This window comes from Pelobates fuscus, chromosome 2 (genome assembly GCF_036172605.1).
Source record: "Pelobates fuscus isolate aPelFus1 chromosome 2, aPelFus1.pri, whole genome shotgun sequence".
NCBI classification, from domain to species: Eukaryota; Metazoa; Chordata; class Amphibia; order Anura; family Pelobatidae; genus Pelobates; species Pelobates fuscus.
The window spans coordinates 198,312,648-198,338,539 of NC_086318.1; the positions used below are offsets into that span (position 1 = coordinate 198,312,648).

Here is a 25,892-nt window from a genome sequence, read left to right on the forward strand (position 1 = left end):
GCTGCGTTCTGGAATTGGGGGCAGACTGTTTTTGTAACTTGCGCCCCATTGTACTTGCCTCTGTCTGGGCGTGATATTCCGGCGAGTACCGCGGATCAAGTCCCCAGGCGAGCTCCGTCGGCTGTCCGCCCGCGAGGTAGGCCCTGGGGCCTCGTTTTCGGGTTTTTCTGCCCGGGGTTGAAAAGAAGGGCATCAGTGTGTTCTGCGTGATGCCCTGGAGCCGACCCACTAGTCAGGGGCTGTGTGCGTTGCAGGATGCTGCTGATTTTTACAGGATTTGTTTTTTTCGCTCCGGAGCTCTGGAAGATGGCGGCTGCTTCGTTCCGGCTCCAAGCTCCGCCCCCTCAATGTGTTTTATATCTGTGATGTTGCTAGGTTAATGCTTCATTTCTTTGTTGCCTGGGTTTATTCTAGCACAGACCTGTTGTTCACAGAGCTCCATAGGTTTATGTGGGATCTTATTTAATGTCAGAACCTCTGATATAATTCACAATAGAAACTAACTGCAAACTTCACATTAGCACAGCAGGTAATAGGGTTCTTGCAATTGTGTTTTCCAGGGGAACAAATAGACATCATTGAGAAGGAAGTAATTTCACCCCAGAAAACCCTCCAGAAAAAAACAGACCTTTACCAGCTTCAAAAGGTTAGTCTCTGCATCCATTATTTATAAAAACCTTCATTATAGCAATCATATTTACATTTAAGCAATGACCTAGAATAGTGAAAAGTGTTTATAATTATGGGATTCAAAGTACAGAGAACATGCCAAACATGAGTGTGAACCGGGACCTTCTTGACTGCTGTTATTACAGCAGGCTCATGAGAGATGCTACATGGAACCTATGCGAGAACTATGGATAAATAAAAGACCATCCTCTACACTAATACCAAAATCGCTATTTACACAACATTTGATCATAGTCTAGACAAGACTAGCATCACAACTGGAATGAGATGTACTACATAAAAGAACATACATGAACCATGAGGGGACTCTCATACCCACACCATTACGTACACAGGGTTGTCAACATGCACCCCATATTGGCATAACTGGCATAAGATGAGGGATGATCTTAGAAAAGCTATTAGTTCTTGGCCTCCAGATAAGACTACCAAAAATCACTGGTAGGCTAGCAGAGGTTAATGAGGCACTAAAAGCAATACATAAGTTAATAAGCTAATTAAATTCACAGAGATCAAGGATAGATCTTGGCAACTAAGGATATACAAGGGAGGCTCTGGGAATAGCCAAGCAAAAGCTCACAGCACTGGTAATTAGACTGAGCAGATACACCAGAGAAGTAGAGGCTAAGAGAATAAATTCCCTGTTTACTAAATAACCATCCAAGGTGTATGTAGAGTGCAGTGAACAACATATCCACCCAAAGCTGAGACTGAACAGTTCTGGAACATCTAAAATGCAATGCTTGCCTCTATACAAGGTCAACAAGATACTAAGACATAAAGTAAAAGAGGTTCAGGCACTCCAAGGTTCAGAAACGGCAATTAATTGAAGCCCAATATCACACAACGTTTCGACCTACATGCTAGACACAGATTGTCTAGGTCGAAACGTTGTGTGATATTGAGCTTTAATAAATTGCCGTTTCTGAACATTGGAGTGCCTGAACCTCTTTTACTTCATGCATATTGTATTTGGGACCTGGTGCTGAGTCCTGGTTTGGCTGCACCCTGGCCCAGAGTGATGAAATTGAGTTGGAATTGGATGAAACACAGAGCATCCACAAGGACATCCATCCCAAAGATAAATTGCTAAGGGGATACCTGAGTTAACAGATTTAGAATGCAGATATGGAGGAGATTCCATGGCAAGACAGACCACATCATGGTATATATCATCAGCAGATAGTGGTTGTGGCTCACAATATGAAATCATTCCAGTAGTTGGAAATACTAAAACTGAAATAATTCAGCACTAGATTAATAGAAACTGGTTCTACCACACCAGACAGGACCCAAGGTCAGAGACAATCTTGCACATATTAGCTTGGTGAAAGATGTTCGCAGCATAAACATCATACACTGCGAGGCACAACCAAGTTGACAGGAGTGTATACCAAGATATCTGCACAAAATATTGGCTGGCCCTGCCTATGTCCAGATTGTGTGTGCCACAGAGGAATAACAGGGCAAGGATCATGTGGGACATCCAGATGCCGAAAGACAAGCAGGCACTGGGCAAACAACCAACCAGGTGGTCATAGTGGTAGACAAGGAACAGAAGACTGAGATGGTTGTGGAAGTGGCAATACCCAGTGACCTTAACACCATGAAGAAGGAACATGAGTAGGTGGACAAATACCAAGGTCTGAAAGAGGAGATAGAAAGTAAAGCCATTATAGTCCCAGATGTAATAGGTGCACTTGGGGCTGCTTTGTTCTACCAACATTCTGGTGAGAAGAGCATTATTTAAAGAAGCAACCAAGAGGCAACTAATAACGAACTGGAAAGATCTACAGCTGAGATGGGGAAACTGTCCACAGAACAACGGGAAGCTGGATGTAAAGCTTGGAAGCATTGAAATCAGTCATATAAACTGTGACGAACTGAACCTCATCACGGGTTCTTGGAGGGGCCTGCTTGCCAACCTCCTGCCTCAGGACTATGGCCCCTGCAGTAGACCTGGCTATGGCAATTGGGATTATATGGTTCGGTTCCCGAACAACCGCACGAAGCAGAGACCACCCAGGAGCTTGTTAAGCCTAATTGACCATTTGTAACACTTTCCACTGCAGTGTTCTAAGTGTTCGCCTGGGTGGCGGCTGTTCGCATGAACGACCACGAGGTGGCGGCCATCTTGTTCCCACGAACACAGACAGCGGTGTTTGGTCATAGAGTTCATGGAACTGTTTTCGGAGAATGAAACTCCCGAACACCACTGGACTTCCAGGATTCAGTTCTACACAACTTAGAAGGGCACTGTTCGGTGGAAACATTCCCACGAACAAGGTGAACAAGCTCCAGGGTAAGAACATTGACTATTTTCGGTAGTTTGTTCGGTTTTTAAACTACCGAACTAGACCGACCGCAAGCCCTGATTCTCTGGAACTGTTTTGGGCATGGGACCGTGCGTGCGTGTATGCGGTCGGTCAAATTATGACTTCCAGGAAATTCCTGAACCGATCTGGGTGATTTTTGGATATGTTGGTCACCCAGATCGGGCCTCTCAGGGGATGTAACTTTTGTGTGGATTTTGTGTGTAAAGGTATTTTGAGGATTTTGTAAAAATGTATGTTTTGTGTGCCTAGAGATAATTGAGTTTAATACAGTGCTGACTCTATTATCTCCCAGGCACAGGGGAGGGATTGACCTATTTTGTATGGGAGTGTCCTGGACCTGAGAGCCAATGTAATCGTATGTATGTTTTTTACTGTAGACTACTCTCAGGTACAGGGGGGGACTGCCCCTTACATGGAGACCTGCACATAAGGCCATTTGTGGCTGCCATTAAACAGATTTGTTTTATCCGTTATGAAGTCCAGGCTCATGTTTGGGGGATTGGAGAGCTATATTCACTCTGGGGATTACTATAATCACTATACTCCTTTGGCTTACAACGATTGCTCTTGTAAGAGCAGCCTGCTTTGCTCTCTGCACTAGGAGAGGTCTACCCGCTAGGAACCTGGTCTTGGGTCCAGGGTGGGTGGAGAACAGTGATACCCCAACCAAGCTGCGGCGGTTTGTGGGGTTTACAGTGGTTATGGTGTCCGGTGCGGTGCTTATGGTACTCCAGGATTACTAGGAAGCAGTGATTGACGGAGGTACCCAGTCGGGGTGCCAGACGGTCTGTCATATAAAAATAGCATGCTAACCCATTGTCAGACTAGTAGTAGTCACTATCATGTATTTCAACAAACTGTTAAGATCATCCACAAGGTATATAAATAGATAGCTAGATCAATATATTGGGAAACCTAACAAAAATGTAGAAAATGTTCTTTTGTATGAGACCAATATTGCACTGCTCATCATTCTGAGAACACTTACAAAACATATGTTTCTAAGACATTACTAGCAAGGGGCATCGACTTATTGTCTTAGAGTGTATGTTTGAGCCCATCACAAGCGTCCACTGCAAAATCTTCCTTAGTAGTGCAGGGGCCGGAGGAGGAGACAGAGGAGCAGGGCAGACAGGCACTGGGAGGACAGTAAGGATTAAACCATTAGAAAAAAATTTGATCTCTTATGGAAAGATGGTACAGAGAACCTCCTGCCCCCCATAATAACTTAATTTAGATTGTTTTTAAAGGGGATCGGGTGCTCTTTTGAATAGATTCTTCCAGGTCCAGGAGCCCACCCCCTCAAGTTTTAACCTCTAGTACGGTAGTGAGTGTAATGGTAAGTAATTACATCTGCCAATGTTCAGGCACATTCAGGTAATCTGAAAAAAGTTTTGGTAATGGGAAAGATTATTGAAAAACATTTTATTGGATATCTTATTACATTTAAGGCTCATTCTAAGTTCATAGAGCTTCTTTTTGGTTTTTGGTCAGTCAAATGAAGAATGCTTGCCAACCCATTGTTAGACTAGTAATAGTTACCATCATGTATTTCAACAAACTGTTAAGATCAACCTCAAATACAAATACGTTAAAAATAAACCATAGTGGGGGCGTGGCTGACTGCCGAGCAAGATGGCCACCTAGGATTTTGCTCCGGCACATGGGCTCCGCAATTCGACGACATAACTAAGCAGAAACGCCACAGAACAAAACCCCAAAGATGTCACAAGCTAAAGGGAAGAAAACTGCCCCCAAAACTGATAAAAACAACTTCTTTGGGCAAAAACCATCTGCCGCAACGGAGACTGTGCAGGCCATGCTCACCGCCGCGCAAGATGGCGCCGAAAGCTCGGACACAGGCTCTCCCTCATTGCCACGTGACGAGACGCTATCAACTGAATGCCTTACAAAAACCCACTTCGAACGAGCGATAGAAGCGATGTCGGCAAAACTGATACAAACCTGGCAATCAACAGCCGACCAAATTAAAAACGAGGTCCGAGAACTCTCCAATAGAACATCATCGGTGGAAGTACAGTGCTAGGATCTAAAAGCCACACAAACGGAAATAACCACAGTCCTTAACCACAGAAGCGCTCCACATCAAAAAAGACAGCCAAGGTCACTTTCTGATCCTGCACAGCATACTAAACTATTTGCCATTTTTGCTGGTGTGCCTATACAGCCCAAACGGCCAACAAAAAAAACTTCTTACATAAAATCCTCACCAAATTACCGAACCTGGCGAACACACCTATAATTATGTGCGGAGACATTAACCACACCATGAACTCCCGCATGGACTCCACGGTAAAGGCCTACTCCGCTAGGCATGCCCAACTAAAGCCAGCGAACAAAGCTTTCACGAAACTGATCCACGAATATGGCCTATACGATACCTGGAGAACACGCAACCCAAATGGGAGAGAATACACGTTCTACTCACAGGTCCACAAAACATATTCCAGAATTGACCATATACTGACATCAGGCACCCTTCTCCCGGTCATCACAGATTGCTCCATAGAAAACATAGTATGGTCCGACCATGCTCCACTTACAATGACCATGCAAGACCAATATCAGCACAGAGGAAAACCACCGTGGCGCCTCAATGACACCCTACTACACAATACTACATTCACGACAAAACTCACAGAAAACCTAAAATCGTACTTCGAGCTCAATGATCTCCCAGGAACCTCCGCCGAAGCTCTTTGGCAGGCACACAAACCTGTCATGAGAGGACTACTGATAAGTCAAGCATCCTTTCTTAAAAGACAACACACGGATCTTCTACGAAAACTACGTGACACAACTAACGAACACCTCCTGAAACCTTCAGACGAACTAGCCAAGTCAATAGCCCTCATCACCAACCAAATTAACACACTGGCTCTCAACAAGACAACGCATATTCTCACAAAACTGAAGATGAAAACATACACAAAAGGAAATAGAGCTGGGAAACACCTAGCAACAATCCTCCGACAGCAACAAGCAAACTCTAAAATCCCATACCTGCTCACCAAAGATGGAGGAAAAATCCCACAAGACATAAATTCCGAAATGGCAGATTATTACCAATCTCTCTATAACACCACCCCACCAGCAAAGACATAGATGACTTCCTCCAGAAAACGACACTGCCCACACTATCCACAACACACAAACCCTTCAAACCCCAGTATCGACTCAAGAAATAATAGATACAATACAGGCACTCCCCCCGGGGAAATCCCCCGGTCCTGATGGACTAACTAATATATATTACAAACAATTCACCCACATTTTGGCCCCTTATTTAAACAAACAAATCAACCACACACTACAATCGGGAACACTACCAGAGGAGATGTTGATGGCTTACGTTGCCACCCTACCAAAACCAGGGAAAGCCCCCAATAGAAGTCAAAACCTGCGGCCAATCTCCCTATTAAACACTGATGTCAAACTCATCGCAAAAATCTTCACAAACAGACTATCTTCCATCATCCCCACACTAATTGGTGGGGACCAAGTGGGGTTTGTAAGTGGTAAACAGGGAGAAGACGGCACACGAAAAGTACTGGACCTCCTGTATGGTATGCGCGAGGGAAGAGCCCCAAGTGTCCTGTTATCTCTAGATGCTGAAAAAGCATTTGATAGACTCCACTGGCCGTTCCTGCTACAAAAATTTGAATTTCCACCCCAATTCCTAGCACTCATCAGGGCACTCTACACCTCCCCTACAGCGCGAGTGATGAACGGGGGTTTTGTATCCAAAACCTTCACCATATCAAACGGCTCTCGCCAAGGCTGTCCACTCTCCCCAATACTTTACATTCTGGTGCTCGAACCCGTGACCCAAATGATAAGAGATGACCCCAACATCCGCGGAACGCGCATAAAAGGGAGGGAAAACAAACTGACGCTGTTTGCGGATGATATCTTATCACTAGAAAAACCACACATATCCTTGCCGCAATTCTATAAAATACTAGCTCACTATAGTAGATGCTCCTACTACAAACTAAACATAGCGAAAACACAAGCCCTAAGCATAAATGTCCCAAGCCACGACCTGAACACCCTGAAAACACAATTTAACTATGATTGGAGACAAGACCACATAAAATGGCAGAATTTCTATAAAGCACACAAACAACTGACCCTCTGCATGAACCACGTGGAACTTTCCCGAAAAGTACTCTACAGGTGGTACCTGGTGCCCACACGCCTCAAGCAAAGCTTGTATTCATGTCACTCGCTGTGCAAGCACAGTTTAGGCCCTCGAACACCCTGTCTGCTAAGTAAAAGGTGATTTACTTACTTTTATTCCAGTGCCGCACAAGTCTCGTCGTGGCTGGCTCCGCTTCCTTGATTGAGATCATCAAATTTGACAGTCTCAGCCAATCAAATACTTTCTCATAGGAAAGCATTAGATGGTTATTGCATGGAGGGCAAAACACCACGCCGTGCCAGTCAGCATCTCTCAGAGTTGAATCAATGCATCTCTACGATGAACGTTCAGTGCCACGATGCAGAGCATGGAAATGCGGATTGTCAGTCATTGACTGACGATCATAGCCATTGACCGTCTGAATAAGCGTTTCTCTAAAGAAATATTTACATTAAAATGTCTGCTGGGACAAACTATTCACACCAGTACAACTACATTAAGTTGTAGTTGTTCTGGTGACTATATTTAATTTTATTTATTTTCTAATAACTAGTCTGTTCAGGCAGTGAAAAATTATGTTCATATATTTCTGATCCTAGCCTTTATTTCCAAGGAAACATTTTCAGATGTTCTTCAAACATTCGTATTTCTGTCAGGCAATCTTTTGAATTCACTTAAGTAAGCAAATGGAAAAGATTTGTGTCTCCTGCTGCCTGATCCCCTACCGTGTCTCAGACTTAATAAATAAAGGCTTATACCTTTGCCTTTATTTTTTGTATGACCTAAAGGAATTGTTTCTAGGAGTAAGAATCAGTGGACCTGTAAATGGTTAAAAATTAGAAAATCTGTTTCTCCAGTAGCAGGCGTGAATTTAAAACTCATACCTGAGGCTGCTCCGCGACACTTACTAGCTCCGGTGGGATGCCACAAAGATCCCGGCAGCCACAAAGATCCCAGCCCTACGACGCTCTAACCAAAGTGAATGCCGCGCTCCTGGACACCTCCTTTTATATGCGAGGTTGGCGTATTTCCATGGCACCCGCGTACCACCCATAGGCGTCCTTGGAATTACATTGCACTGTAGGTGTTGGACTTTATACTTACCTTTGTATGATGTCATATTTGTTCGACACCTAAGTCTGCCCTGCACAGGTCACACCCCCTTGTGTGTCCTGGTGCAGGGTGATGATGATGTACAATAGTATTCTTCTTAGCCATATATAAGTTTCCCTTTTTCTGGGAATCATTGCCCTGTTGTGGTTCTTGTTAGCCTGACAGTGTAATTATGTATTTCCTGTTGCTGACCCTGTTTTGTATTTTGACTATTCTGACTCTCTATATCCCTTTAACCTTGGCTTGTTTTCTCATTCTTGTGTACCTCTGTATCCCTTGACCTTAGCTTTTTCTCTTACTACATTTTCTCGCCTTTTTAGGCACACGCTAAGCCCGGCCACTCTAACATCTGGTATACATACCCAGTCCTTCTTTCTATTTTGGCTACTATTCTTCTCCCTGGGTGTCGGGGTTACCAACCTGACAAAAACACATATTTTCATTGTTTTGTTGTTGTTTTGTTTGTTTGTGTGTGTGTGTGTGTGTGTGTGTATATACACACACTGCCTTGCCAAAAAAAAGTCGCCATCTGGATTAAACTAAGCAAATAGGTAAAAGCCTCCTATTGGATAGTTACTGCATGGGCGATTATCTTTCAGCTGGGAACAAGTTATTTAACGCCAACTGATGCAATGAGTAGCTTCTCATTTCTTAAACAACCATGTCGAAAAACACATCCCGTGGTTGTGGAAAAGATGTTAGTCTGTTTAAAAAGGTTCAAATCATTGGAATGCGTCAAGCAGAGAAAACATCTAAGGAGATTGCAGGAACTACTAAAATTAGGTTAAGAACTGTCCAACGCATTATTAAAAATTGGAAGAGTAGTGGGGAACCATCGTCTTCGAGGAAATTAGGCAACTAATCAATGGTGTACTTGAGCTGGAACACTTGACTTACCTTAACTGGCTGGGGGTTTGTTGAGTGTCACGTTTGACTACAGATGAGTGTGACAGACTGTCTGGGACCCCGACCGGGTACCTCCGTCAATCGCTGCTTCCTAGTACTTGCGAGCACCATAAGCATCGCACTGGAACACCATAACCACCGCAAACCGCAGCTTGGTTTATTCTCGCTGTCCTCCACCCACCAGGATCCAAAAAAGACCAGGATCCAGATTCCAGTGGTCCAGTGGTCTCATAGTCCAAAGAGTGAAGAAGATGTTTTCAGTACCATGAAATTCATGCCCAAACACAGTTGCAATTAGGCTTAACAAGCTCAAGGGTGGTCTCTGGTTTGTGCAGCTGTTCGGTTCCCGAACCAAATATAAAATCCCACGAACCAAGTCTGTTCACATAGTTTTTTAACCCCTTAAGGACACGTGACATGTCATGATTCCCTTTTATTCCAGAAGTTTGGTCTTTAAGGGGTTAAAGGGCCAATAGTCTTTTGGTAAGAGGCTGGCCAGCAGACCCCGCCAAGAACACGTGACGAGGCTCTGTTCGTCACAGTGAGAAGTATAGCTAAATCAAAAAAATGGACCACAAAGTTATGAGAAGAGATCGTTGCTCTTCACAAACAGGATACAAAAAGCTAGCGAGGGCACTGAATGTTTCCTGAGACATCGTTGGAAGCATACTTTGCAAGTTTAAAGTTGAAGAAACAGTGATTACACTACCTGGACAGGGCAGAAAAAGGAAGCTATCGATGGCCGCAACCAAATTTCTGAGAAGGCAGGTTGTGAAAAAAACCTTGAGTGACTGCAAAATACCTGCAGCAAGATTTGGTGGCAACAGGCACTGAGGTTTCAGTGCGCACAGCAAGGCGCATACTAAACACAGAAGTTTTCCATGCCAGAACTCCAAGACATACACAAATACTGACCCAAAAGCACAAGAAAAGTCTGCTACAATATGCTCAAAATCTCAATTCTGTTCTGTGGAGCGATGAAACAAAGCTGGAATTTTCTTAGCCCAATGGATCTGCAGTATGTCTGGAGGAAGAACATACGTATAGGCTGTTAAGAATACTCTACCTACAGTTAAGCATGGTGGTGACTCAGTGATGCTCTGGGGCTGCTTTGCATCCTCTGGCGCTGGAAACCTTCAGCATGTGGAAGGCAAGATGGATTCATTGAAGTATCCGGAAATCCTAGGAAAAAATGTCATTCCGTCTGAGGAAGCTGTGAAGCTTGGGCATCATTGGACCCTCCAACAAGATGTTCCCAAGCATAACCTCAAATTCCACCAAGATTTGGTTGCAGAAGAAGTCCTGGAGAATTCTACAGTGGGCATTACAGTCATCTGACTTAAAGGATCACTATAGTGCTAAACCCACCATTTAGGTGGCTTGCCTTCTCCTTAGCCCCCGTATAAAAGTTTAAAACTCACCATATTTCCAACGCCGCGCGGGTCTGCTGGCACTGGCTCCTCTCCCTTTGTGACATCTTCAAAATGGCTGATTTTTAGCCAATCCAATGCTTTCCCATAGGAAATGCATTGGATTGGCTAAAATTGGCAAAGGAGTGGGGCCAAATGCCATTTTGGCCAATCAGGACCTCCTCATAGTGATGCATTGAATCAATGCATATCTATGAGGAAAATTCAGCGTCTCCATGCAGAGTGTGGGGACGCTGAACGGCAGGGCTGCTTACTGTGCATCTAAGGAGTAACCACTTGGAGGTGTCCCTGTTCTCTGAAAAGGCAATGTTTACATGAAAATGCCTGAAGGGAGCTATTATACTCACCAGAACACGTACATTAAGCTGTAGTTGTTCTGGTGACTTGTCCCTTTAAACCCTGTAGAACATTTTGGTGGGATTTGATGAAGGAGGTTGCAGCACTCAAACCCCAAAATATTACTGAACTGGAGGCCATTGCTTGTGAGCTATGGGCTACGATTCCTAAGGAACTCTGCCTGGAGCTGGTGTCTGGCTATGCATCTTGTTTGCAGCAGGTCATAACAGCAGTAAGATGCTTTACGAAGTATTAAAGATGCTTGCCATAAAGGGGTTTTATAATTTTTAGACTGGAGAAGTCATTATAAGTTGCATTTTCAGTTACAGTTACCACTTTTGTTGTGTTGAGCTATTTGAATTGCTTTTGTTTGATTTGTTCATTGCAAACAGCGGAAAGTCTGTAAATGTTGACAATAAACCTGATTTTCAATAGGGGTTAAATGATTTTGATTACAATTGTGTATATAGGTATAGATATATACTTCTTATATATTACTCTGTTAAAAACAGAAAAGTCACATTTAGAACATTACATATTTAAATTTGCATTCAGCATAGGAATTCTAAAAATGTTTTTATTAGAAACTAATATTTTGGTGAGAGGGAAGAAAAAACGCCTTTACAGAGTGCATATCACATTATAAAATTAACTAATTAATTGTTTTGTAGACATTGTTAGAAATGAAAGAAACGAGAAGATCAAAGAAACCAAGCAAGTTTGAATCTCTCCGTCTTCAGGTTGTGAACTTCATAGACAATCTTGTAAGGTGCGTTTGAGACTAGCAAAAACCCCACAGATGTCTAGCTGGCTATACACAAAGCATTTGTCATTCTAGAAATGCATATGGCTGTTTGAGAAAGAAAATACAATACTGCGACCTTTGTCTGGCTCTTTAGCAATTTAAACTAATCATGTGTGTTTAAACAGCCTTAATTGCTGCAGTTTAATCTTTGGTTTTACATTTGTGCCCCTATACAAGTATATGTTGTTATATGGCTGTAATTGTGGATTCAGGTCTTCACATTGCAGCTCATAACATTTTTGCCTGTTTTATTTTCAGAGCAATATTGATTTTAGGCTTGCTTTTTGGCTTGCCAGAATGATATTTGAAAAAGTGACCATATACTAACCCCTTCTTTAAGTTAGGATATTCCGTACTGTACTCAGTTTAGGACAGCATGGAATATCCTAACGATTTAGTGTGACCAGTGGTAAATCCTCTCTCACACCAGAGGGACTCAGATATCCGTTGATATCTGGTGCTCCACTCTGTCAGCTGTGGTCAATTTAATGTGGCCCCCGACTGACAGATGAGCTGTATAGAGCTCATTATGTAGGAATTGAAATCCCTACAGCTACATTGTGGTGTGAGCGTGGTTAAATCGATACCTGGGGCTCCCCTTTGTCAGCTGGGGGACATATTTAGTGGCCCCAGGCTAAACCGATGAGCTGTATGCAGTGCTCAAAGTGAGTGCTGCTTACACCAATTTAAATGCATTGAGAACACCACAGCTGAGCAATAGTGCAAGCATAAGGTTTGGGTAGGACTGGTATAGTGTAAATGGTTAACATTAAGTACCAAAAATGAATTTAAATGCTAAACATATGATGCATTTATCAACCAGGACTGATACAGGAATCTGTTTTGAGCTCTTTAGTTGCTTTTTAAAATTAGTATTTTATTCACACTTAATATTGTTTTAGGTATACATATAGGATAATAAAATAAAGCCCTTTTTGTCCCTTAAAAAGCAATATATAAAATGTATGCGGGAGGCACTTAAAGAGACATCCTTAAATTATGTGGAACTTTAATGCTAGGTTTTGTTTTGGTTAAGAACTTTTACAATTGCTTTACTCCTTAAGGGATTAAAGACGCTACATATACTTTTTTTACTCACTAGTTATTTTTTCCCACAGTTCCATAGTACCGGCGTAGTGGGTTCTATGCACTGTACTATTATGTAGTTTAGTTTGAATTCTGTAACCTAGTCAATAATATCTTTAATTACAGGCACATTTTTGAACACTGATTTTAAGGAATGAGGTAAAATGAAAAACCTATGTGAAGTGATGTTACGTGCCCCTATTCATGTAATTTGAGGAAGAGCACGTAAACATTTTATTTTGTATGGTTTCCCTCTGAGAGAGCAGTTAAACATATCGAGAAAGTAGGAATCAGATAGGATCTTTAAACTTGCTTAGGCCATCTGGAGAAGTACCAGTAGCTTCAGTTTACCTCAGGGTAGGAAAATTGTTTTGCAAAGTAATTTTATAGTTTGAGATGAATTATAAAATAATCAAGCTCTCGATCAGTCAAGCCGCAAGGAACGTGGGGCGCGCAAAACAGGGTGTAAACAGCCCAAGAAAACACCAGTGGGGCTTCTCTAACGATGAGGCGCAAGCCCAAGAAGCCCGGGCAGGATCGACCCAAATACTGTGCAGATATCGGAGATCTGCTGCGGAAACCGCATGGAGAGGTGAGGCCTGAAATGGCGGCAGACCTCAGAGATTTCTCCGACGCATCGGAGGATTACTCCCTCCACGACATGGAAGAAGCTGTCTATAAAGGGCCACCCAAACCAACTCAATCCACTGTGGGAATATCACTCCCTGTCACCACAGCCATACTCACCAGCCTATTGGCGGACCCCCGTTAAAGTCTCTCATCTTAAGTCACATAGGTCAGGACATCAAGGGGTTCACTGGACGCAGTTGAGCAAACTACAAAAGCTCACACATCACAGGTCCTGGAGCTACAAAAGAAGATCAATGATCTCACCTCGGCCCATGCAACCCTCAGCCACCAACTAGCTGCCATGGAAGACAAAAGAAGGTGGAAACACCTGAAAATTAGAGGCCTAGCAGACAGCGTCACCGCTGCAGAACTGCCTCATTTTCTGTGCAGACTTTTTACGGCCCTCCTGCTACGTAAATAGGCAAAAGGCATATTTTTAGTGTTCCGCCACCCTAAGTCTCCATCAGCCGCGGCTTCAGCCACTAGCGACCTACTAATAAAATGGCAAAATGGCCAGGACAAGGCCGCCATCTTAAACGCAACAAGAGGGAAATCCCTATATCGGTTCGAAGACATGGACCTTGCATTTTTCTACGACCTTTCCCGTATGAAGCTGCAATGGAGAAAGTCACTACGCCCTCTCACAACACTTCTGTTGACTCAAAGTATTAAATACCGCTGGGGTTTCCCTCACATTCTTATCATACAGCACCAGAACGTAGATTACAAAGTGTCCGATGTCTCCGAGATGGACGCTATCCTGACCAGACTTGGTCTTCATCGCACTCCCATATCTGCAACTCCAGTATGGGACCCGACCAACATAATCCCATTCGTTCCAGCCTCCAAGAGCAAGACCGCTGTTGTAGTTACCTCATTGCAGCCCCCTCTATATGTTTTTTTTTTTTTTTATGCTTTAACAATTTTTCTACCTATACAAAAAATGACTTACACGTTTTGACGTTTATCAGTTCTTATGACTAATAAGAACTGAAAAACGTCAAAACGTGTAAGTCATTTTTTGAGTTATGAGCTATATATTTAGTTTTGATTCTTGGCGTTTTACCCCACCAAGTCATTGGGAAATCCCTGTGGCCTTGATGGATTATGACCGGGAATAACCCAGTTACGCTAGCTCCGCACTAATAATTTCTCACTTTACTCCAATATGTGGAGCTGCCACCCTTGAGCGCACCGCTTCCCCTATTTTTAAGATCGTATTCACCTTTTTTATTTATTTTCCATGTTGTGTTTCCATTTTGAATAACCGTGCCCTTATACCTGAACCTACTGCTTCTAACACCTGACTAAGTGCCTAGGCACGGCGATTTACTCCGTTTACTCAGTTTACTTAGTCTACTCTAACTTACTCTAATTTAAAAAAAAAAAAGTCAGCACAGTCAACCTTAAGATTGAATGTATGTCACTAACCATTTTGTCATATCTCAACAAAATATGTATATATTATGTCATATATTGTAGCACATGTTATGTGTCTTATGTACCTGACTGCAGCAAAAATAAAAAATGTATATATTAAAAAAAAAAAAAACAACTCTTTAACAATATGAAGGAGAGTGGCCAGTGCCTCAATATGTACTGTTACTTGCAGTGGGCGGCTAGTGAAAGGTTGAGATAGTCATCTGATGCTCTCAGCCTAATGCTAGCACCCAAGGCAAGCCTTACCAGGTCACTAAGGCAGACAGAAGTAAAGAGAGATTAGGCAGAGCAGAGAGATACAGCTGTGGACTATTTTGGGTTAAATTGTTTGAAAATAGTTTAACGCCCGCAAGATTAGAAGGCGCTCGGGGACTTCACCCCTGTAAATTAATTGAGATGAAGATGTTATGGGGGCCAGAGTGCAGCCAGAGTGCTGTGCTTTGAGAGTTTGGGATGTTCCTTTAAAAAAAAAAAAAACACATTAAGAAGATTGACCTGTATTTCAGAACTAAGTTCCTCAAGTGCATAGTGATGAATTCCATCTGGCCTAGTACTTTATCAATGTATTATCATTCTGCACTTTGTATGCCTGACTTCGATTTTCACATGTCAGAGAAGGACATGCTGTTGGAAAGTTAAGGTTATATTTATGTGTGAAAAATATGCGCCGCTGGTCCTTTACATAAAATATATTGAAGAAAAATCTGTCAATTGTTGCTTTCCACTTCTGTAAGCAGTGTACCCATCTAAGTTTTCAGTTGTCCAGCATTTTCTCTATGCTTCCTGTGTGACATAAGTTTAGGAGACATTTAAAAAGTGATGCTAATACTACTCACTGGTACTTCTATCTTGAGTTTCTATTCTCCTCTGAGACACCTGATTGCATTAAGCAATTATCGTACTCCAAAGCGATCCTATTACCATATACATACACTCTTTCCATATTAACCTTCCCCCACCACCACTTTACCAGCAAATTTAATGAATATTCACCATGGTAATAAGCATCCATGGCTTTGGTTTGCCTTGCATTACTCTTGCCCTTTCATTCTACCAACGCCCCTCTCATTTTTTTAATTTATTTTTCTCTCTCTCTCTTTTTTTTTTTCCCTACTCCCTACTACTTTTTACAGTATTTTGCATGTAGTTGTTTTTCTGTGGCTTATCTGTTATGTTTCCTGTTATTTATATACATTGTTGAAAATGTAATAAAAACTGACAATAAAAAAAAATATTTCCAGGGTGAAGATGGCCATCAGAGCAACTCTCACAGGTTTATTCACTTTAATGAGAATTCAAAGTTAATTCTAAATTAATTTCACATTTAAAGGGAAACTAAAGTCCCCTAGACCACTCCGTCTTACGAAACTGGTCTGGGTGCAGTGGTCCTGTGATTTTAAACCTGCAATGTAAAACATAAAAAAAAAATTAGGAACTTAATTTAATTTTTTCTTTTGCAGTGTTAAATCCACCTTTAGTGGCTGTATTTCCAATAGCCAGTAGCAGAGCTTCCACTGACTGAGAAATGTGATGCAGAAGCATTCCTATTTATTGCTAACGCTATAGTGTTCTTTTAGGGTCAAAGTAGCCAAACTAAAAAGCACAACTGACTTAAATAATTTTACCAATTTGACTATTTTGGCCTAAAAGGGACACTATAGTTATTAGAACGACTAAAGTTTAAAAGACAGTATAGGCACCCAGACCACTTCAGCTCCTTGAAGTGGTCTTGGTACAGTGTCACTTTTGCACTTACTGCTGCAATGTTAAAAATTACAGTTCTAGAGAAACTGCAATGTTTACATTGCAGCACTAAGTCCGCCCTCAGTGGCTGTCTCCTAGGCAGCCATTGGAGGTGCTTCCTTGATACTAACAGACCTTTGGTCCGGTAATTGACGCTAAACATCCTCAAGCTCTGCATGAGGACATCCACTGTCAGATTTTCCCCCATAGGAAAGCATTGATTATAGAAAAATATGTTGTATTTCAGAAAATATTTGGCTCCCCCAGAATCCAAGCCTCTATATGAAGCAGTATATTTTAGTGGTGCAAGTGCTATCCGCAGGCATCTGAATGCTGTTCCTAGAACCACACTGCACACAGCACTCAACAACCCTGCAGCATACCTTAAGGTAAGTGGTTCTATACCTTTCCTTATTATACTGCAGCATGCATCCAAAAACTAGTACTTTACATTTTAATAAAAAAAAAAATTGGTAAACCAAAGATGCATCTAAACATGTATCCATATTTTCTTCTATTCTGGCAAGGGGTGAAGAATGCCTAGGTTTTGAAGTTGATATCTCCCTCCTTTGTTGTAGTTGTACTGTTTGGCACTTGACCAATATATTTGTTTCTGCACTGTGTTTTTCATATAATATATAGAATATTGTTTGACTTGTTTATCTCTACAATTTGCTCTGGTGTGTTCTTTACAATGGGAATGTGCTGCTTTCAGTTAGTTTCCTTCTCTGGAGTGATATCTGGTGTGTAGAACAGGATGTGTGCTTGCTTGTTTTGTCCATCCTCTAATATCGCTACTACTTCCTCTAAAGGCAAAACAGAACTTCCATCAGAGAATAGTACAATTCATGACAGCTAATGGACAAAATATGGGGATAACAGAAAAAGACAATATAGTATAAGACCTTTTATGTAAGCCGCTAAAAACAAGACAAATTACAATTAGGAACTCGCAAGAGCTCCTGTCCGTTTTGCTTTTATACTTTTTGCTGCTTACTTAAGGTTGTTACACTATCTGGTCTTTCTTTTTCTGTTACTCTCCATTACCATATTCCATTATTTGTGTCTTTGAAGATTATTTTTAGATGTTGTTGTTTTGGTTTTTTTTACATATGTATACACCCTTTTTTCTTTTTTGATATTGGAAAAACATTTTTAGCTTTTTTTTTTCTTTCACAAATACCCATGGATTATAACTTTGTGTAAGTATTCACCTTGTAAACACGAGTAGATGTTAGCCATGTCTATAATTATTTTCTATACATTGAGATTTCCTATATTGATGAAGGGTTTTCCTGCTAAAAAAGGAGAACAAATACTGGATTATTCAGTATAGTGTGAATTTTTAGAGGATTCATAGTGAATTCAAGGGTGTGGATATTTTTTTTAATATTCTTCTCAAAGGAAGTAAAGCAGTAATTTAATTTCCTGACAAGCTACTTGACCTGTATTAGAAAAAGGGTCCAGGCACTTCAATCTCTTCAGGCACCTTTATTAGGACATGTGGAACACTGCAACGTTTCAACTCCCAATGGCGTGTTTGTCAAGCTTGACAGTGCTCCACATGTTCAAATAAAGGTGCCTGAAGACATTGGAGTGCCTGGACCATTTTTCTAATGCTGGTATTTATTATCTTCTGGGCTTGGCTGGCCCTTGGTTCAGCTAAGCACCCTGTCTTAAGTGAATTGAGTGGGGTTCCTTTTCCATTTTTGCAATTTAAGCTACTTGACCTGACCCACAAAAAAATTTAATTACTATGATTGTACTGGCTGTATGTTGTAAGTGTGCATGTGTTGTGTGTTTGCTTTATGTAGTATGGTGTGTGTGTGTGTGCGTGGTGTGCTGTCTGTATGTACTGTGCGTATGGTGCGTGCTGGCTATTATGGGTGAGTTGTGTGCTGGTTGTGTTTAGTATGTGTGTGTTGTGTGCTTTCTGTGTGTAGTATTTATGTATGTTGTCTGCTGGATGTGTTTAGTAGGTATGTGTGTTTGTATTTAATGGTAATGTAAGTTGTGTCCACCTATTGCTTTCTATACAGGGGCACCATAGGGGCTATGATCCCTGGTGGTTTAGCAGGCATTAAAAATGCAGTGAGTCAGAATACTATCAGGAATACTCAAGGCTGCTCTCTGACTTATAAGTGAACACTGGACCAAGAGGCAGGGCTCAGGTTTAAAGAAAACAAACTTCCCGGAACTGCATGTCCTGTGTATTGGGGCGATACAAATTCCACATCCCTGGGACCAGAGGTGTAACTAGAAACAACAGGGCCCGAAGCGAAAAGTGCCCTGGGAGCCCCTATGCATCCCCCCCCCCCACCATTTGTATAACACATACAGATACATACACGGACACACATGCTAATACACAGACACACAGAATGACACACATACAGATACACAGAATGAACCTTCTACAGATACAAACACTGACATACATGCAGATACACAGACACACACTGACACACATGCGGATACACAGACACAGAATGGCATTCATACAGATATAAATAGTGACATACAGATACATAGGGGCACACACTGACACACTTGCAGATACACATGAAGACAAACAGATACACATACAGACACACGTGCAGAAAAAACAGATGCATAAAACAGATACACATACATAAAGACACACATGTAGACACAGATACACATAGACATACAGACAGATACACCTATAGACGCGCATGCAGATACACACACACTTAATGACAAACATTCAGATACACATACAGACAGATACGTATGCAGACACACATACGTGTAGAAAAACAGACACACACAGACATAAGCACACACACAGAGAATGTCTGTATCAGTATATCTATCTCACACACACAGTTAAAAAAATAAAAAAAGTAGCTTACTTCCCTGGGGTCCAGTGGCCTCATGCTGATGGGAGTCAGAGCTCCCACTCTGACTCCCTCCTTTCCTCCTGCGCGGCATTTTGTTGGCTGGGAGGAAGTGATGGCTTCCTTCCAGCTCTGACATCATCACTTTCGCAGCGCTGACCGGGCTCCAGGAAATCCATTGCCATCAAGTGGCCCCAAGATCATGGACCACTCGATGGGCTCTTTCAATGCGGCCCAGGCATTTTTTTTCCGCCCGGGCCGGGCCACACCAAAATGCTGGCGGGCACCCCGGCCGACAGGGCTGACGGGCCTCCTGGAGTGACGGGCCCGGTCGCAGCTACGACCATGGTGGTTCCGCCAGTGCCTGGGGCTCTGTATCAATTCCAATAATTTAAGCTAAAAGGACCAAATTGACAATCCACACACCGAATAACACTGAAAATTGCAGCTAGGTGTCCTTCTGCAACTTTTTAAAGTGAGTGATACATAATGTGTTATTGCATCATACTATGGAAAGTGTATTTTAATACGTCAATTGCAAAGAGTCTTAATCAAACATATGTTAGTAGTTAAAGGGATACTTAATTTAATGATGTTTTAAATTATCACATTAGCACAATATTATGTTTGATTAACTCTGACAATTCTTCTCTCTGATTAGTCCTTAGAAAGTGACAGTGGGTCGCTTTACGGCACCTCTCCTGATATCTGCATTGCCTACAAATTACACCTGGAGTGCGGGAGATTGATTAACCTCTATGATTGGCTAGAGGTAGGTATAACTATACAATGTAATTATGATTATTATTATTAGAAGTGCTTTACAATATGTGGACTACTGCTCAAACTATCTCATATTCTAAGGGGAGTCAGATAAAATGACAAGAGGGAAGAGTAAGATGTATTGCATATAATGGAAGGTTGCTAGAATAGTTTTCAATGAATGCTTGTTTTTTTTTGATGATGCAGTAGCAGGAGATAATGTGGGTTAGTGAGGTGTTGGGAGGGAAACCTGTTTAACTATAGGTAAAAAAAATAATACTAAATGAACTGCACTCGAAGTACATCCAACAAGGAAAGGAGCTTTCCATTAGGAATTCCATATTTAGTAAGGTTTTAGTAATACATTTTAAAAATTACAGACCAGATACGAGTATAGATAGCAAAATGAATCATACAAGTGCTAAAAATCTATACACAACTCACTCAACGAACTTGGAGGCAAATGGTAGTAGGGAGATAGTTGGATGGGGAGTTTGGGTCGAGGTTTGGCTATTTTAGAATCAGGGTTATGGTGGCATTCTTCAGTGGTGCAGAACACATACCAGAGTAGAAGGAAAGATTTAAAATATTTTACAAGAGGCAGGGAGGAGTAGAAATAAAATGTGAGTAAATAGGATTGACAGAACAGGTGGTGGAGTGAAAGGAGTAGCGGTTGTGAATGAGCATGTGTAGCGTGTTGTGAATGAGCATAGGATAGGATAGGGGAGGGAGTGGAGCTGGCCAAAATAATTGGTACAGGTATTGAAGGTGATAATGTGCCTGAGTTTATTGATTTTAATTTCAGGAAGAAAAAAAAACCACCTGCCAGTGATTTGATTCCACTACATACATGTGTAATGCACTTTTCATTTTTGTCTTTATATATTTGAGTGGCAAGTAGCAATTATTATATCTTAAGACCTTTTTATAGCTTGTCTTCTTTGTACAATTTAGATTATTTAGGATTTGTGGTAGGGTCCACTGTTACCAGTACGACCCGTTCCCATCCAATGCCATTTGCGGTCTAGTTTTTTTTTTTTAAACAAGAAACCATATAAGTGACACCGGATGAGCAACACAAAGTAGTATTCATATGGGTGATCCAAGCATAACATTATGTTTATTTCCCAAGCCATTTGCATTTGTTTTCCTTCGGACATCTTCCGTTAGAGGAATAAAATGTTTCTTCAGCTGCAGTCTCCCTTGTTCTAAAATAAAAATGCTTGTCTGTGAGACTGTTATTAGAATACTCTGGGCTATGGAAGACCCCCACACAAAAACTGGATGGAATAGATAACCAAACATACTAACTAAATACAGCTTAGAAATCAAGGAAAACAAGCAGCATATAGTAATACAAGCAACATATAATAATATGTGAACAATAAGGCAATAAACAGCCCAGAGCAGACACACACTCTGAGTTGGTGAGTGCTCACCTGGAGGCAGCAGCAAAGAAAGAGGAAGTGGGAGGGTCTGGTTAAGTGTTTCTTTTACTGTTCTTTGTTCTGATTTGTTGTTTCTGAAAAGTTATGTTAACTATTTCTTTGCTACTGGAGGTTTCAGTAAAGAAGGTAAGGCAAATATGAAGCCTCCTGTCTTGCCATAAAATTGCCTAGAGCACCTGTCTTGCAAAGACTTCTTATTGAGCTGCATTGAGAAGTCTGTGATTGGAGAGTCTCATAAAGTCTGGGCGGGGTTAGAAAGTGAGAGCTTGCAAAGGCAGCAGACAAGCGAACTGCAGGTTTTGCAAACTGCTTTTACATAGATCTCCAATGAATAAAAAGCATAATGAAATTCATGTAAGTTTTCATTTGGGGTACTAAACATAGATTTTTATTTATTTTGTATTTGGGCTGTGGAGTGTTTCTTTAAGGACCAAGGCTCTTTTGAGATGTGATACATTTGTGACCAAAGCATTTTTGGCACTTTTGCCATGCTTTTGTACCATAATTGTGTACTTTATGTTTAAAGTTACACTGTAGGCACCCAGACTACTTCAGCCCATTGAAGTGGTCTGGGTGCCAACTCCCATTACCCTTAACCCTAAGCATGTAATTATTGCTGTTTTTATCAACTGCAATAATTACCTTGCATGGTTAAGTCTTCCTCTAGAAAGCCACTATAGGGACGTCCAGGTTCTTAGACGACTTCTGGTCATCTGAACGACGCTGAACATCCTCACACTATGCATGAGGACCTCCAGTGTCGCTGGAATCCCCATAAGAAATCACTTTACCATGCCTTCTGTTCATCCTGTCCATAGTCCTACCTATAATCCTGCTCTTAATTGAACTCCCATTCCTACCCATTATCTTACCAATATTCGAAGTTAGTCTACTCTAAACCTCCTTTAGACGTATTGCCTCTGCTGACATTATTCCTTACATCAGCAGAGGGATTTCCCAGCTAACACCGTACACTCTGTATTGTGTGTTTTGCAGCAAAAGAGTGAGAGCTCTCTCTCATGCTGCAAATCCAGTAACTGTGATCGGTGCTTGTCAGCTGGCAAAGCCCAGCACAAATGACTAGACAAAGAGGCATGCAAGGAGACCTCATCAGGGTCTATTTAGACCCTGGTGGTCTCTCTTATATTATTATTATTACTGGTATTTATATAGCGCCAGCATATTCTGTAGCGCTTTACAATATTATCAAAGGTGGAGTGAAGCAGAGCTGGAGGAGAGAATAGAGTGCTGCCCTTTAGGTATGTGAGGTAGAGGTTACTCTTGGAGGCCATAAGCTTTCCTAAAAAGTTGGGTTTTGAGGCACTTTTTAAATGATTGAAGACTATTGGCAGAGTGGAGAGACCTAGAAGGTGCATACCTGCAGATCAGTGAAGAGATATAGGAGGGGCTAGAATTGGTCAGTGCTTTATAGGTGTGGATTAGTACCTTGAATTGAATCGTATAGGATACAGGAAGCCAATGTAAGGACTTGACAGAGGTGAGAGGTATAAGAGGAGAGGAAAATCAGTCTAACTGCAGCATTCATTACAGACTGTAGCGGAGAGAAACGACTTGTGGGAAGACCTATTAGGAGAGAGTTACAATAATCCATGCAAGGGATTACTAGAGCATGGACAAGCTCCTTAGTAACATGTTGTGTAAGAAAGGGGCGGATGCAGGCTATGTTTTTTTTTTTTTATAAATTCTTTATTTTCAGTATGTTTAGTCTTTTGACTGTATTTAAGGGGTACAGAATGTAAAAGAGGGGTGGGGTACAGATGCGATCCATTTAGTGCAGTAAGTTAACAGTTAATACATCAGAGATGAGGTCACATAGGCTGGAATAGCATAATATTAAGTACAAAGTGTTGTGGACAATCGACCTTCTTATTCCCATAGGCATGGGTCATTGAGTGGTCAAGTTAGAGGGGTTTCATTTTTGTCAGCGTTATGTAGTCATGTGGTGTGTGTTTCCAGGGGGATATTGAGGTGGGTAGGGCCTGTGGAGGGAGGGGAGGGGGGGTTGAGTACATATCAGTGGTTCAGGTGAGATCATTTTGTTCTCCAAGAAGCTAGGCCCGTGCGATGTTGTTTGGAATTAAGCTATGTCGGGTGGGCTGTGGGCCGCTCGTGCCAGTGTGCTGTGGTGGTGATCCGTGGTCAGGGGGCCTTCTTTGGAAGGTGTGGGCAGGGAGAGGGGGCGTGGGGGTGTCGGTTCTTTGTAGGGTTCCTATGGTGAGCGGGCGGAGTCGCGGAGGGTCGTGTTGTTGTCGTTACTGTGTAATCGTTGTCCGTTTTGAAGGTTAGTAGTTGAGGCGTACTCCAGGTCGTTCTATCTAGTCCCCGGGCTATTTCAGTTCCGTGTGTTTATCTTAGATGGATGGCTTGGGGTTGAAAGGTAGTGTGCGTCAGGGTGGCGAAGTGGGTAGAAACATTGGGGGAGTGGTCGGATGTGATCCAGTGATTATGTAAGGGGGTCGTGGGGGGTGTGGGGATCAGGGGAGGTCCGGGCGGTGGCCTCTGGTGCAGGTAGTGGGGGAGGGGTGCGGGGGTGGCCGGTGGCTCGCGGTGTTGGGTTATGGGTAGGGGTGAGTCAGCCTATATATGACCCAGGGGTCCCAGACTTTGTTGTGATGGTGAGTTGTGTTGTGGGGTAGGGCTGAGAGCTTGTCCATTTCCCTGGCTTCTTCTGTTTTTTTGAGTACAGTATCTAGGGTGGGTATGTTTTTGTTGCCCCATTGTTCGGCTATTGTGCGCCTTGTGGCCAAGGCTATTTTGGCGAGCAGTTTGTTCTGTGCCCTGAATAGGGGGGCGTGGGGTTTAGCTAGTAGCCAGATCCACGGGTCTAGAGGGATCTCTGTGTGTAGGAGGGCTGATGCCAGGTCCGCTACCTTCGACCAAATTTGCGTTATGCAGTGCCACCAGGCGTGGATATAGGTACCTTGTAACCCACATCCTTTCCAACATTCGTCAGTGGTCGAGCTTTTCATTTGCTTCATCCGTAGGGGCGTACCATCGGAGAAGCGTTTTGTAAGCCTGTTCCCTATGGTTAACGCAGATGGTAAGGGATGCTGTCGCTTCCCAAATTTCCGACCAGTCTGATGGATCGTTGGGGGGGGGGGGCAATGTCTCTTTCCCACGCTTTGGTGTAAGCTAATGCATCTGTTGGGGAGGAGGAGTTAAGTCGGGAATAAATAGAGGAGATTTGGCCTTTGCGTATCGGGGTGTGTACGCATTCCCGTTCGAATTGGGTCAGGGCAGCGGTTGCCGTGGAGGAATGTTGGGGGTTCTGTAGGAAACTACGGATCTGGAGAAACCTAAAGTGGTCTGAGGTGTTTAGCGGTGTATGCCTGGGTAAATCCGGGAAGTGGAGCATTTGATTGGATCGGAAGAAGTGGTAGAAGCGGTAGAGTTCGTTGTCTTCAAAATGTGTGAAATCTCGGGGGGGTCATTCCGGGAGGGAACGGTTTACTTCTCAAGAGTGGGGTTAGGGGAGATGGGGAGTTGACAAGGTGGGATTTAAGTATGATTTTGTCCCATATCTGGAATGAGGTGCAAAGGGCTGGGGACGTTTGTGGGGTTTCGGGTCTGGAGTGTTTGGGGACCCAAAGGAGTAGCGAGGGGTGGTCTCCTCCCATGAAGTCGTGCTCGAGGGCTACCCACAATTTAAGACATGGGGGGGGCGTGTAGTTGTTGTAATTGTGATATCTGTGCAGCCTGGAAGTAACTTAAGAAATTGGGGAGTCCCAGTCCCCCAGTTTTCGTGGTTTTATACATTGTGGTTCTTTTTATCCTGGGTCGTTTGTTAGACCATATGAAGTTGTCTATTTTTGTCTGGAGTGTCTTGAAGTCTTTCCGGGAAATTGGAACGGGTAAGGTTTGGAATAGGTACAAGAATCTGGGAAGCAAATTAATTTTAATAGAAGCAATCCTTCCCATCCACGAGATTGGCATGGTGTTCCAGGTGTGGAGGTCTATATGGGCTTGTCGAATTAGGGGGGGGGTAGTTCAGTGTATACGTGGATTCTGGGTTGGCCGGTAGGAGAATGCCGAGGTATGGGATACTAGTTTTGTTATATTTAAATGGGTGTGATTGGCGGAGGTTGTCTAGTTCGCGTTCTGGGATCCCCAGTGGGAGTGT

General features: G+C 42.5%; 1 protein-coding gene across 1 annotated transcript in view; it reads left to right on the top strand.

The window, feature by feature from the left end:
- The window catches only part of ORC3 (origin recognition complex subunit 3), a 75,807-nt gene that overhangs the window by 42,370 nt on the left and 7,545 nt on the right, over nt 1–25,892 (top strand). Inside the window, exons 16-19 of the mRNA XM_063443077.1 lie at nt 561–646; nt 11,648–11,745; nt 16,928–17,069; nt 20,203–20,313. Of these exons, the coding sequence (XP_063299147.1) occupies nt 561–646; nt 11,648–11,745; nt 16,928–17,069; nt 20,203–20,313 (437 nt within the window). The remainder of the gene's footprint in view (nt 1–560; nt 647–11,647; nt 11,746–16,927; nt 17,070–20,202; nt 20,314–25,892) is intronic.